The following is a 12,599-nucleotide window of genomic DNA, read 5'->3' on the forward strand; positions in this document are numbered from 1 at the left end:
TTACCAAGGACATCGAATGGCAGGCTTCAGGGGGGTGAAGGGTCCAGTTTGTGGATTTTATCTCAATAAAACTTTTTTCCTCAAAGATACTTGTGAAAAACTCAAAGGGATTTGGGCCAAAAGGGAATCTGCTGATCTCTCCTTGGTAGGTGAGTGGGTCAGAGCTCTGGCTGACCCGACAGGGTCTGAAACAGGTGGTCAGCGCCTGGGCACAGCTCGCCCGACACCCGGCTGGGAAGAGAGGAGGAGGCTGCGGCTGGCACCAAGGGCAGTGGGTCCTGGTACCACTGTCACTGCAGCCTGAGGAGGCGTGAGGTGGGCGCTGGTGGGGTGGAAAGGGGCTCTCCTGCCTGGGTAGGCAGAGGGAGCCGTTGGGGGAGGCCTGGAAGAGGAGCCAGCCCCCATCACGGGCTCTGTGTCCTAGATGGTTCCTCACCACCTCCCCCTCCACTCTTCACCCAGCCCGTGTTTCCAGTGTCCAGGGCACAGAGACGCTGAGGTGGGGCTGCAAGTGGACTTGGCCGGCAGGGGTCAGCCAGGCCTGCAGGATGAGACAGGTGCTGTGATCTGGACGGCCCCAGGCCACAGAGCCCAGGGCAGGAGCACCCGTTCTGACTTTGGAGGGCCAGCGGCTTTCCTGAAGGAAGGGGTCACCAAGCTGAGGCCACGCCTGGAGCATGGCGTGGGAAGGCAGAATTCAGCCCAAGCTGCTGGGTGCAGGGGCTGAGAGGGTGGAGTGCAGAGGGCTCAGCAGACGCCGGGGTGGCAGGGCCTTGAGATTCAGGAGGTGGAGCACTGCCCCGAGGCCAGGGAGCACTGACCAGGGAGCCCCGAGGACCACGTCCCTGATGGCACAGGTGTGCCAGGGCCCAGCCCACTACTGTGACTTCTGCCTGCCTCTCCCCAGCCTTGGAGCCTTGTCACTATGTCACCGTTGGACACAGCCCTTGCCCAGCCTCTGACTTCTGCACCTCAGACGAACCCGCAGCCTCCCCAGCCTCTCCTGGCCTCCCACCTGCCCAGTGGTCCCCCATGGGATGAGCGGGTTGGAGAGGCGGTTTGGGAAAGTGGCACCTGGAAGCCACGGGCCACCTCATCCTAGAGTCTGCTCACACACTAGCTCTGGAGGAAGATCGGGGGGAACAAGTAGAAGCCACCGTGGGCAAAGTGATTCTCAGATGCCTTTGGGTGCTCCACAGCCACGTGCTGAGCAGGAGGACGAGTGAGGCCTCCGTAGCTCTCCCCAGAACCCGCAGGCTGTGTACCCGAGAGCCGTGCTGGTGATTTCAGCTGGTGTCCAACAAGGTCAAAACATAGGTCAGAAGGAGCCATGGGCGAGGGTCCCAAAGGCACCCGGGGTCGGGCCCTTTGCTGTACGCAATGAGCTCTGATTCAATAAGCGCCTGGAGCTGGAAGCGGTTTCCTCACCTCTTCACCGTTCACGATCCATCAGACAGAATGCAAGGCTGCGTCCTCTGCCCCCGTCATGGTGCCGGGTGCCGAGGGGGAGAGGTCCTCCCAGGACCACAGAGTAAAGTTAGCACATGGAAGAGTGACAGGTGCTGTAGCTCGGGGAGGGAACGGGGTGCTGAGGGGGCTCTGAGGAGAGACGCCCACCTGGCCTGGGCCCTGGAGAGAGGTGCTGCAGGTGAGTCCAGCAGGGCCTTGGTGAAGGTGCAGGCACCTTCCAGACCACAGGCGAGGCGTGAATGGCCACACAAACACACTGAATGTGTTTGTGTCCCCCAAGGGCCAATGTGACTGAAGGCATGGTCCCCAGGTGGCGGACCTTTGAGAGGCGGGTCTTGGCGGAAAGTTCTTGAGCCACTGGGGGCGTGTCCTCGGAGGGCACTGTGGGAACCCAGTCTCTCTCTGATTTCCGTTTGGCTGTGCAAGCTCGTCCCCACCCATGGGCGTCTGCCTGGCGGGATGCAGCCCAGGGTGCCTCTCGCTGGAACTGAGCCAGCGTAGATCATGCCCTTGAACTCCATCTTGGTGAGCTTACTGTAGAGGCCGCTGCTTTGGGTGTTCACTGTGGTGGTGGAGGGTGACCCAGCCACAGATGTCTCCTTGTAGTGGCATGGAGAGTGATGTTTGGCACGAATGTGCCAATGGAAGACCACGCAGCGAAGAGAGTGAGCGAACCCACAGAGAAGGGTCTCAACCGCGTTGCTGGACAGAAGACCATCCATAACGGACGATTCCAGTTACGCCATGTTCAGAAACAGTGCAGCTAACCACGGTGCCCAGGCTGCACAGCCACCGGCAGGAGAACTGTTCCCCCGGGAGGAGGAGGCTGTGGGTGGGAGGCATGGTGGGTCTGGGATGCAGACAACACTTGATTCCTGACTCGGTGGTCATGACGTGGACATTCACCATATAGTGATTCACTATTTGGACAAATGTGCAGCTTGACCACAGACAGCGGCTGGAACTTCCTAGGAAGGTGTTAGGGTTCAGCTGGGAGGTGTCCCCCAGCTCCCACATGAGACGCTGCAACGGTCCAGGGGAGAAACAATGGCTTGTGACAGTCTCACCTGGTCAGTGATTAACCCTTGCCAGGGATCCGCTGGCGGTGACTGCATGGTGGGTGTGACTGGAGGAGGGGGCAGGGGCGTGGCTTTGGGTACATATTTGTATCTGGAGAGTGGAGTCTCTCCTGCTCCGGGATCACCATGATGTGAGCTGCTCCCTCCACCTCACTGTCCGGCCAGGATGCTCAGCCTCACCTCAAGCTCTGAGGAATGGAGCCGGCCTTCTGTGGACTAAGACCTCTGAACTGAGAGCCCTCAAATAAACCTTCCTCCTTACTGTTGTGGTCCCATCCTTTAGTCACAGCCACGGAAAAGCTAAGGCAGAAGAGGGCATCTACACACTTGAGACAGAAGAGTACAGTGGCTGCAAAAATGTGCTCTGACCTTGGCTGAGGTTGGGGTCAGTGGCAGAGCGCTCACCTGGCATGCGTGAGGCACTGGGTTCGATCCTCAGCACCACATAAAATAAAATAAAGGTATTGTGTTCACCTACCACTAAAAAATGTTTTAAAAACTTGTGCTCTAGACTTAACTGCCTGCGCATTTCCACCTTGAGCAAGTGACTTGACCTGTCTAAGCCTCAGTTTTCTATTTTTTAAAACAATGATAATAATAATACCTGTCTCATAAAGTTGTTTTAGGATTAAGTAGGATAATAAGTGTTAAGTGCTCAGTCCAGCCAGCACATAGACACGATTCTTTACCATTGTCGTCGTTGTCATCACCATCATCATATCATTGTCATGATTATCACCATTTCACCTTCATTATTATCATTGCCATCATCACCATCATCACCATCATCATCACCATCATCACCACCATCACCATCATCATCATCACTGTCACCATCATCACCACCATCACCATCACCACCGTCAATATCACCATCACCATCATCACCACCATCACCACCATCACCACCACCATCATATTACCATCTCCATCACCATCACCACCACCATCACCATCACCATCATCACCACCATCACCACCATCACCATCACCATCATCACCGCCATCACCACCATCACCATCACCACCATCACCACCGTCAATATCACCACCACCATCATATTACCATCTCCATAACCATCACCACCATCTCATGATCTCCATCATCACCATCTCTTCATCACTGTCATCACCACCATCACCATCACCATCATCATCCTCACCACCATCACCATCTCATCATCGTCCCATGACGTGACCATGACCATCATCACATCTGTCATCACCATCACCATCATCACAACCATCATCATCGTCACCATCACCATCATCACCACCATCACCATCACCACCACCATCATCACCACCACCATCATCACCACCATCACCATCACCATCACCACCATCTCCATCACCATCATCATCACCATCATCATCACCATCACCATCACCATCACCACCATCTCCATCACCATCATCATCACCATCATCACCATCATCATCACCATCATCACCACCATCACCATCACCATCACCATCACCACCATCACCATCACCATCACCATCTCCATCACCATCATCATCATCATCACCACCATCACCATCACCATCACCATCACTGTCACCACCATCACCATCACCATCACCATCACTGTCACCACCATCACCATCTCCATCACCATCACCATCATCACAGCCTTTCCTTCTTGATCACCCATCCAAATCTCTTCTACATTGTCTTCCTCTTCCTCTTCCTCCCTCCCTCCCTCCACTTCTCTTTTCACCATCTTCATCTTGAAATTGAATGCCTGATGACAGTGCTCTCTGGGATTCTGGAAGGTTCTAGTTCTCGATAAGTAAGAAGTGAAATCAGCCTCCCATTTCCCAAAGCTTTTTCACTCTCAGTTTCAAACCATCTGTCCCTCGACAGAACACACGTCCCGACTCTTGGCTCAGAGTGAGCTTCCTCTCCTGGCACTAGAAAAGCTGATCCTGTCCTCCTCCCGCTGTCCTGCTGTCACAGTGGGACCCCACGCCTGGACCACAGCTGGCTGCACCAGGAGTGGAGGCCTGGCCCCAGCTGACCCCGGCCGAGCCTCTTCCAGGAGTCAGGAATCAGGCAAGGGGCAGTCAGGATGGAGAGAGCACACAGTGGTTGGAGCAGAGAGAGCCGGTCCCGGAGGACAGAGACCTAGGGCAGCCTGGCAGAGGAGAGGCTGAGGGGCCAGGAAGGGAGACTTGGTCCTGATGCACCTGCCAGCCAGGAGAAGGGGGCGTACCAGAAACCCAGCCAGCTGGGACGCTGACCTGGACGTCCAGGCCCCAGAACCGTGGGCAGTGAATGTCTGCCGTCCAAACCCGGCTTTGTGGAGGTGCGGCGGCAGCCCTGGCAGACCAGCATACAGGGCTTCCAAATGCTCTCCGAAAAGAGCAAGAGGTAAGTAGGTAAGTGATTGGGCCTATGGCTCTATGGCCCCTCTCAACGGTCACCTCTGCTGTCAGAGTGAGACCCACAGCCGTGAGAAGGGCATAGCCACGCTCCAGCCAAGCTTCACTGGTACACACAGGCAGGGGCCCGATCTGCTGTCCAGGCTGCAGTTTGCGATCCCTGGCTTAAAGCCACAACAAACATTTATTTTGTTCAGAAACTTCAGTTGTGACAGATGTGGTGGGGGCTGCTTCGTGGCTTAGCTGGAGTGCTGGCCGGGGCTGGAGGACTGCCCAAGGCAGTGCCCATACTTGGTGCATCCAGCTGTGGGCTGGAGCTGCCTTCTCTCCCTGTGGGCCTGTCCATGGCTGCTTGGGCTTCCTTTCACCATGCGGACTCTTCTAAGTTCAAGTGTCCCAGGAGCGCGAGGTAGAGGCTGTCACTGCTCATGAGTTACTATTTGAAGTCACACTGTGCCACCTCTGCCCTCCTCACAGCCAGCCCAGATTCGCCTGGTGGTGGAATGAGTGTCAACACCACACTGCAGGAGGTCCTGCCTGGAATCCGCCTCCTCGTGGTAGACACAGTGCAGACAGAAAGGCCTTGGGTGACTGCAGACGGTGGCTAAGTTCTTTGAGCAGGGGACTTTACATAGAAAAGCTAGGAAGCCTCTCTGGGGCTGCGTCCAGAAAGCTGAGGCCAGAGAGGCGCGGTGGGGACCCCGGCAGCTAGGCGTACGTCCTCTGCATCGCCATCCACTGGGGGCACTTTTCCCAGCCAGGTGGGTCCATCTGGGCCTAGGAAAGGAGACTGTAGTCCCCATCACCTGTGTGAGGTGCTGCCGCCAGGCTGTCACCTGGCTCAGGCGCGGAGCCCGCGGAGCCCTGCGTGGGGCGTGGGGCGTAGTTTTTCTTGCTCCGGACTGTTTTCCGGTTGCTGGGTGGTTCCGGGTTTACAGCCCTGAGAGTTTCCTCCAGAATGAGATCAATACTGCCAGCCCTGTTTTATGGGAGAAGGATTTCCAGATTGCACAAGTGCCCCACGGCCCGTGGGTGGAAGGCGCTGGCCAGTACTTGCTTGGAACTGATTGCCACTTCCCAATGGGATCTCAGTTGCAATCCACGGCTGTGTGAGGAAAGGCTGTCGCATCAGCCAAAAAGGTTGGAGATGAAATGGAAGGAAGGAAATGCAGAGTGAACTGAGAAAGATGGAAGCCTTTATCTCAACAGGGCCTGGGGAGCAGGCTGAGGCTGGGCACCCCTGGAGGAATCCTCCACCTCCTAGCAACAACAGCACCCTGCTCCCCCAGGCTTCCTGGGTGCCCATAGCCTGCTCCTTGAACTGTCACGGCAACCCTGAGGGAATCCGTATTATCACCATTTTACAGACAAGAAAACTGAGCTCAGAGATGTTAAGTGACTGTCCAAAGCCACACAGCTGGAGGGTCCTGAGATCAGGACTCAAACCTAAATTTTGCTAGGACAAGTATTTAGCCTGTTGCCCACATAGTCACAACATATAATTTTTAATTAGCACCAAACAGCCCTGAAATACTATTCCATACCCATTTAGATAGATAAAGTAAGCTGAAACAAAATAAGAGATAATCTCCGACGTCAGCCAGTAAAGTGCAGAACTGGACAGTTACACCGTGGGTGAGAGGTAAAGGTTCTGGGTGGACTGGGGAGCAGTCTGGTCACTTCCAATAAGATCCAAGGGCACAGGACCCAATATGTCTGCCTACCAGCACTTAGAGGAACTCCTGAGAACCAGAAGAGTCAGCTAGAAAGTGCGTAAATGGCAGAAGTGAGTGCTCCTCACACAGCCCCAGCCAGGGAGGGAGGCCCTGTTCCCGCCTGCCTGGTCTTTAGGGAGGGGCTCTGTACCAGGACTAGAGGCCGAGGTGGAAGTCTAGGGGCTGGTTTTCTCCAAAGCTTCTTAACCAAAGGTGATGCCCCCCATTGGGAAGCTGGGTGCAGGGTCCCTGGCTAAAGAGGCTTGGAACAGCCTCCTCTCCTGCTCTGGGTCTCAGGGTCCACTGCCCGGTCAGGGAGCCCGGGTTGGCCTGGCTCACCTGAGGCTGCCCAGCCTTAGCGCCTCTGCTTCTGCAGCTCACTGCACCCACCGCTGCCATTTGCCTTGCCCTTACTAGCAGAGCTGGGGACCTGGGCTCCTGCCTGCGAATTCATGGTCCAGGAAATGTGCTTTAAATCCGCCCCAGGAAGCTCAGATCCAAGAATCAGGCACCATCTCTCGGTGGGGGGAGCCAGTGGAGAGCCAGAGTAGAGAGCCAGAGTGGAGACCCAGGGAGCCTCCCCTAAGCGCTCGGCCCTGGGGTGGGGGGTACCTGTGGCAAGGGCGCACGGGATTTGGGCGATTCTGCTCCAAAACTGCTCGTGTGGCCCGACTTTCACTAACTCGTGGGGGGAAGGAGCCCACCAAGTGCACGTTTTCTGGAGGTCATCGCGCGCCCCTCGCCTACACTGGACCGCAGCGGCTGGAAGGAAAAGGGCAGGATTGTTTGCCACAGGCAAAAGCCACCTGTGGTTCGCCGCGAGCCTTGCGGGTCCGAGTGGCGGATCGCGGCCACCCACGCGGGCCGGGCTCGGGCGCCTGGCGGTGGCAGGGCCCGCTGCGCCCGACTCGGGCGGTGGCCGAGGGCGCCGGTGCCGGGCGCCTTCCCGTCACGCGGTCGCCGCCCTCCGCACGCAGGCCGGGGCCGGGGGCCGGGGCGCCGCGCGGGACCCCCGCTCGGGCGGCGGCCGCGGGCCGCGGGAGGGGGCGCGGGGCGGGGCCGGGCGGGCGCGCACGCCGCCGCCGCCCCGGACCCGCCGCATTGCTGCTGCCGCCGCCGCCCGGCGGCCCGCGGCCCGCGATGGTGCAGCCGCCCGCGCCGCCGCCCGCGGGCCCCGCCGCCGCCCTCGGGCGCCCGCAGCGCGGCAGGGGCGGGCGGGGGGCTGCGGCCCGGGGCTGAGCGCGGGCGGGCGGGCGCGGCGAGGGGCTCGCGCCGAGGTGGAGCCGGGCCGCCGCCGCCCGCGGCCCCCCCGCGCCCGCTCCCCTCCCCTCCCCCGCCCCTCCGGTCCTGTCTCCAGCGGGAGCGCGAGACGCTGGTCAGGCTCCGCGGCGCCGCGGAAAATGAGCACTCGCCCCCGTTGACTCGAGTCGCCGCGCCGGCCGCGCCGCGCTGCCTTCTCCATTGCTCCCCGAAAAGCGAATCAAAACAAAAAGCCAGCAGCCAACCAAGACTCCGGCTCGTCGCTCGCCTTGTTTTTTTCACCGCCTGCGGGATTCGCGAGCCGCGTTACATGCATGTCCAGTGGGGGTAGGTTTAATTTTGACGATGGAGGGTCCTACTGCGGAGGCTGGGAGGACGGCAAGGCGCACGGCCATGGCGTCTGCACCGGCCCCAAGGGCCAAGGCGAATACACCGGCTCGTGGAGCCACGGCTTCGAGGTGCTGGGCGTCTACACCTGGCCCAGCGGCAACACGTACCAGGGCACTTGGGCGCAGGGCAAGCGCCACGGCATCGGCCTGGAGAGCAAGGGGAAGTGGGTGTACAAGGGCGAGTGGACGCACGGATTTAAGGGGCGCTACGGGGTGCGGGAATGCACGGGCAACGGGGCCAAATACGAAGGGACCTGGAGCAACGGGCTGCAGGACGGCTATGGCACGGAGACCTACTCGGATGGAGGTAGGTGCCCGCGGGTCGGCATGGGGCCGGGTGGGTCGGGTCGGAGGAGGGACCCTCCCCAATCCCCCCTCTGTTTATCTCCAGGGAAGTTGAGCCTCTCCCTCCCCTTGGACTGTGGGCGCTCAGGGCATTTCTCGGGTTCTCTGGAGGCCTCAGTGGCCCTGGCTACAGGTTGCCCCAGGCCTGGTGGGGGGCAGCGCCGGGGTGCCAACTCAAGGGTGTCGGGGGCTCTCCAGCAGCAGAGCCAGGCTGAGGGCTGCTGCTTGAGCAGTGGATGAGCGCATCACCCAAGAGCAGGCCAGAGACCTGCTGGCAAGGCCAGGCTGGGCCGGTGGCCACCTCTGGGACCCACTAGGGGTGGAGGGGGTGGCTGGAGAGGGCCCACTTTCCTCCAACACTGTTGCCCCCCTGGTGTGGCTGGAGTCAGGTACCAGCTTCTCTGCTTGTTTTCCTGCGGCGCCCAGGGCCTCCCTCAGTCCCGAACCAACCCAAGCCAACGGAGAGGGAGACTGGGAGCACTGGGGGGGGGGGGATGCCAACCCAAACCAAAACAGCCAGGCAGTAAACTTCTAGGTGGTTGGACGCGGGCTAGCACTGTCGAGCAGGCTGCTGGAGGGAGGAGGGAGGCCATCTGCTTAGCGAGAGCCCAGGAATCTCTCCTTTCAGTGGCTGAACCATTTTTACCGTTAGTCGGGGAATGGCTCTGGGTCTTCATTCTAAGATGCCACCACATCCCAGCCGGACAGAGCCAGGTGCCGGAAGCCAGTGAACTGCCTGTAAGATGGTTTCTGTGCAGGAAGCCTTGGCTGGCTTGGCAGCTGCCCTCTTGCCTGGACTCTCCAGTACCCACAACTCCATGCCTCTGAGAAGCAGGGAGCCATAGCGACTGGTCTCAGAAGCCAGACCCAAACCCAGGCGGGCCCACGGCCCCTCCCCCACTGGGAGCTCTTGCCCCGAGGTGGCTCCCGCCTCCCTCCAGGCGGCTCTGCTGTTTTGCAGGCCTGGATGCCTGGGAAGGGAGTGAGACGCAGCAGCAATGACTTGTGCTTCTGCTGGGGATAAAATCGTGAGTGTGAGCGTCTGTGTGCTCGCCCTGCCTGCCTGCGCCTGAGTCTCCTGCAGGAAGCCCAGAGCTCTGCTCCTCCACATCCAGGAGAGATGGAGGGCTGGAGAGTAATTATTATTTTGGCTTATGCAACTGAAAGGCAGGGCTCCTTATTACCCAAAGAGGAGGCGGAGTCTGGGCAGTTAATTATATAATGCTCCCGCCTGCCGGCTCCAGGCCCAGCCCGGTCCCAGGAGGCCTGTGCTCTTGTTTTCATGGAGCAGGTCGGAGAGCCCCACGGCCCCTGGGCCTGAGGGCCAGGAGGGAGCAGGCAGCCCTGCTTCGGAGCCAGGCTTCGGAGCCAGGCGTGGGCCTGTGTGTGTGTGCGCGCGCGTGCTTGCACACGCAGGCCTGGCAGCAGTTGTGGGTGGCAGAGGCAGGCAGGCAGGCAGGCAGGCAGCCTGGCGCTCCCAGCTGGGCTCTGGGGGAGCCCAGGGCAGTTGTCGCCCCCAGGGCTCTGGCTGGACTGCTCTGCAAAACTGTCCTCCAGAGGGGCTCCCAGTGAGTGGTGACTGCTCCAGACTGTGCTCCACGTCCTGGGGCAGGCCAGCTTCACTGGGCAGGTGGGAGGAGGCCTTGGCCTCTCCTTGCCTGTGACGCTGGTAGGAATTGCTTGGGGTGAAGTCATGTCCCCAGGCCTTGAGCAGCTCCGGTGGCCTGAGGAATTCTTTCCCTCATTGGACAAATACCTCTTGGGCACTTGCAGTGACCAGGTGCTCCGGGCTGTGGGAACACAGCAGTAAGCAAGCCGAGGGCGTCCCTGCCCTCAGGGAGCTTCTGTTTGGGGAGAAGAGTGGAGACTCCCTGGGGATTCTGCAGGGAGGGAGCATCTGCTGGGCTGGCTGTGAGCTCGTCCCTGCGAGGTTGATGTAGGCAGGTTCTCGGGGCCACCTCCTTGGGCTTTCCAGCCCTGCGTCCAGCCAGTTCCCAGAGTGCTTCCTGTGTGTCCTGCCCATTGTACAGGCGAGGCCAGTGAGCCTAGCTGTCCACACTAGCTGGAGTCCTGGGCTCCAGTCTGGGGCAGCAGAGGCTCTGTTCGTCCGGGGCCACGCCCCCTTGTTCCCACCCCACCTGCCCGCCAGCTGCCCGGCATGTCCACCTTGTCTCAAGGGACTGTGGTCCTCGGGTCTCCTGTAGGCGCTCTGAGGCGGGAGCACAGGTGCCAGCTTTGGGGATGGTCCTCCCTCTTGGCTGGCCACATAGCCTGAGGGAACATTGAGTTGACCCTCTGCCCAGGGGTGACCAGGCTCAGGCATCTGGGGCTAGTTCTCTGAATGTAGTCCCAGCTTCTCAGGGGAATGGAGTGACCCCTCAGGACTTGCATGCCTGGGCAGTCTGTTTGTGTCCACAGTGGGGTGTGGTCACCTGCCAGAGTAGGGCAGGGGTCTTGCCGCCGTCTCCCTCCTGTGTCAGGGACAGACGGAGCCTTCAGGAGGGAAGGTCCCACCGCCAGTCCACTTGGCTTTTGTCCAGGAGGTGGGAATTTGGGGCAGCAACTGCAGAGCTCCCGAACTTTAGCCCAGCTCCAGTGCTGACTTGGGAAACGAGGCCTCATGGAGAATGCAGCAGTGGCGAATGTCTCCCACATGGAGCTGAGGCTGGTGTGGACTGCGCTTCAGCTGGGGACACTTGTGCCAGCTCCTCCTCCGGCTCACCCTCCCCCGGCTCAGGCAGGCGCTGCTCTTAAGTGAGCCGAGCAGCTCCCACCGCCTGCCTGCGTGGTGTGCCTGAGCCTGGGCGGCAGGGCAGAATCTGCCACCTGGCCTTGGAGCCTTACCCTGCCGGAGCTCTGTGCCGTGGCCTTGGGCAAGTTACTTAACCTCTCTGAGCTGGTTTCCTCGGTTTGCAGAGGGCTGGTGACAGAGCTGTGAGTGGCCAGGAGTGGCCGTTTGTGTGCAGGTGGACCTGCAGAAACGCAGCAGGCACCTGTGGTGGGCCGTCCTTGTTGCCACTGTTGGCAGCGGTGCCACCGTGATGGCCATTAGAGCCACTGGCCAGGCATGATGGGGTGCCCGTGCACACACGAGCAGGCTGCGGTGCCTGTGCCGTGTCGGGCTCCCAGCTCCACACCTGCAGAGGTGACCCCGCAGGTCCCATCCTGGCTGGGGAGCCAGCGCTCGCAGTGAGGAATGTGGGGGAGGGAGGGCCGGGTCCACGCTCAGGGTGGCTCAGGCCACCTCTGCCCACTCGCGCGTGTGGAATTCCTATTCTTTCCCGTCTCTCCTTCCCTCTGGGTGCAGTGCCCAAGTGCAGGCCGGCTACCCCACCTGTCCCTGGGGCCCTGAGTCCCCTCGTGCCTCCCCGCTCGCTGGACGCTGTGCTTTCTGTGCAGGTAGATGTGTCTCCTGGGCGCTGTGGACGCAGAACCCTTGGACTAAAAGTCACCCCCTCTGATAATCCCGCCCACATCCTGAAAGGTATGAGTCACTCACACCCGGCCTCTCGCCCTCCTGCGCAGGGCCGCTCCCCAGCCCAGACTCCTCACCCACACAAATCACACACACCCACAGCCAGACGAGCCACCCAGGCGCCTGCGCACACACGCGCACAACACACCTGCCACAGTCCCCACCCCGCCCCCAGCGGCCACGTGCCCTCTCCCCGTGGCTGCACCCTGCAGCCTGTCTGGGGAGTTCCGCCGGCTCCCGGGGGGCACGCCTCGATTCCGTGGGAAACTCAGCGCGCGGCTAGTGCCTGTGGAGAGAGCCCTGTCCTCTCCTCCACCCAACATGAACTGCCCGCTGGTGTAGTATTGGTGCTTGTTGAAGTCCAGACGCCCAGGTCAGGAGGAAGCGTCCCCTGGACCCAGACACTGCACCAGTAGATGCTCGTCCCAGAGCAGAGCACGAGAGCCCTCCCGCAGGGTGGGGGGAGGTGATTCTCAGT

The 12,599-nt window shown here is 60.2% G+C and overlaps 1 protein-coding gene across 1 annotated transcript in view; it reads left to right on the forward strand.

The window, feature by feature from the left end:
* The first annotated feature begins 7,978 nt into the window (after positions 1-7,978).
* The window catches only part of Jph3 (junctophilin 3), a 53,621-nt gene continuing 49,000 nt past the window's right edge, over positions 7,979-12,599 (forward strand). The window contains exon 1 of the mRNA XM_046434873.2: positions 7,979-8,608. Coding sequence (XP_046290829.1) covers positions 8,227-8,608 — 382 coding nt within the window. The 5' untranslated portion in view covers positions 7,979-8,226. The remainder of the gene's footprint in view (positions 8,609-12,599) is intronic.

The sequence above is a fragment of the Marmota monax genome, unplaced genomic scaffold (genome assembly GCF_021218885.2).
Source record: "Marmota monax isolate L192 unplaced genomic scaffold, Marmota_monax_Labrador192_F-V1.1 WCK01_AAM20220418_F8-fsc00024, whole genome shotgun sequence".
Taxonomy (NCBI): domain Eukaryota; kingdom Metazoa; phylum Chordata; class Mammalia; order Rodentia; family Sciuridae; genus Marmota; species Marmota monax.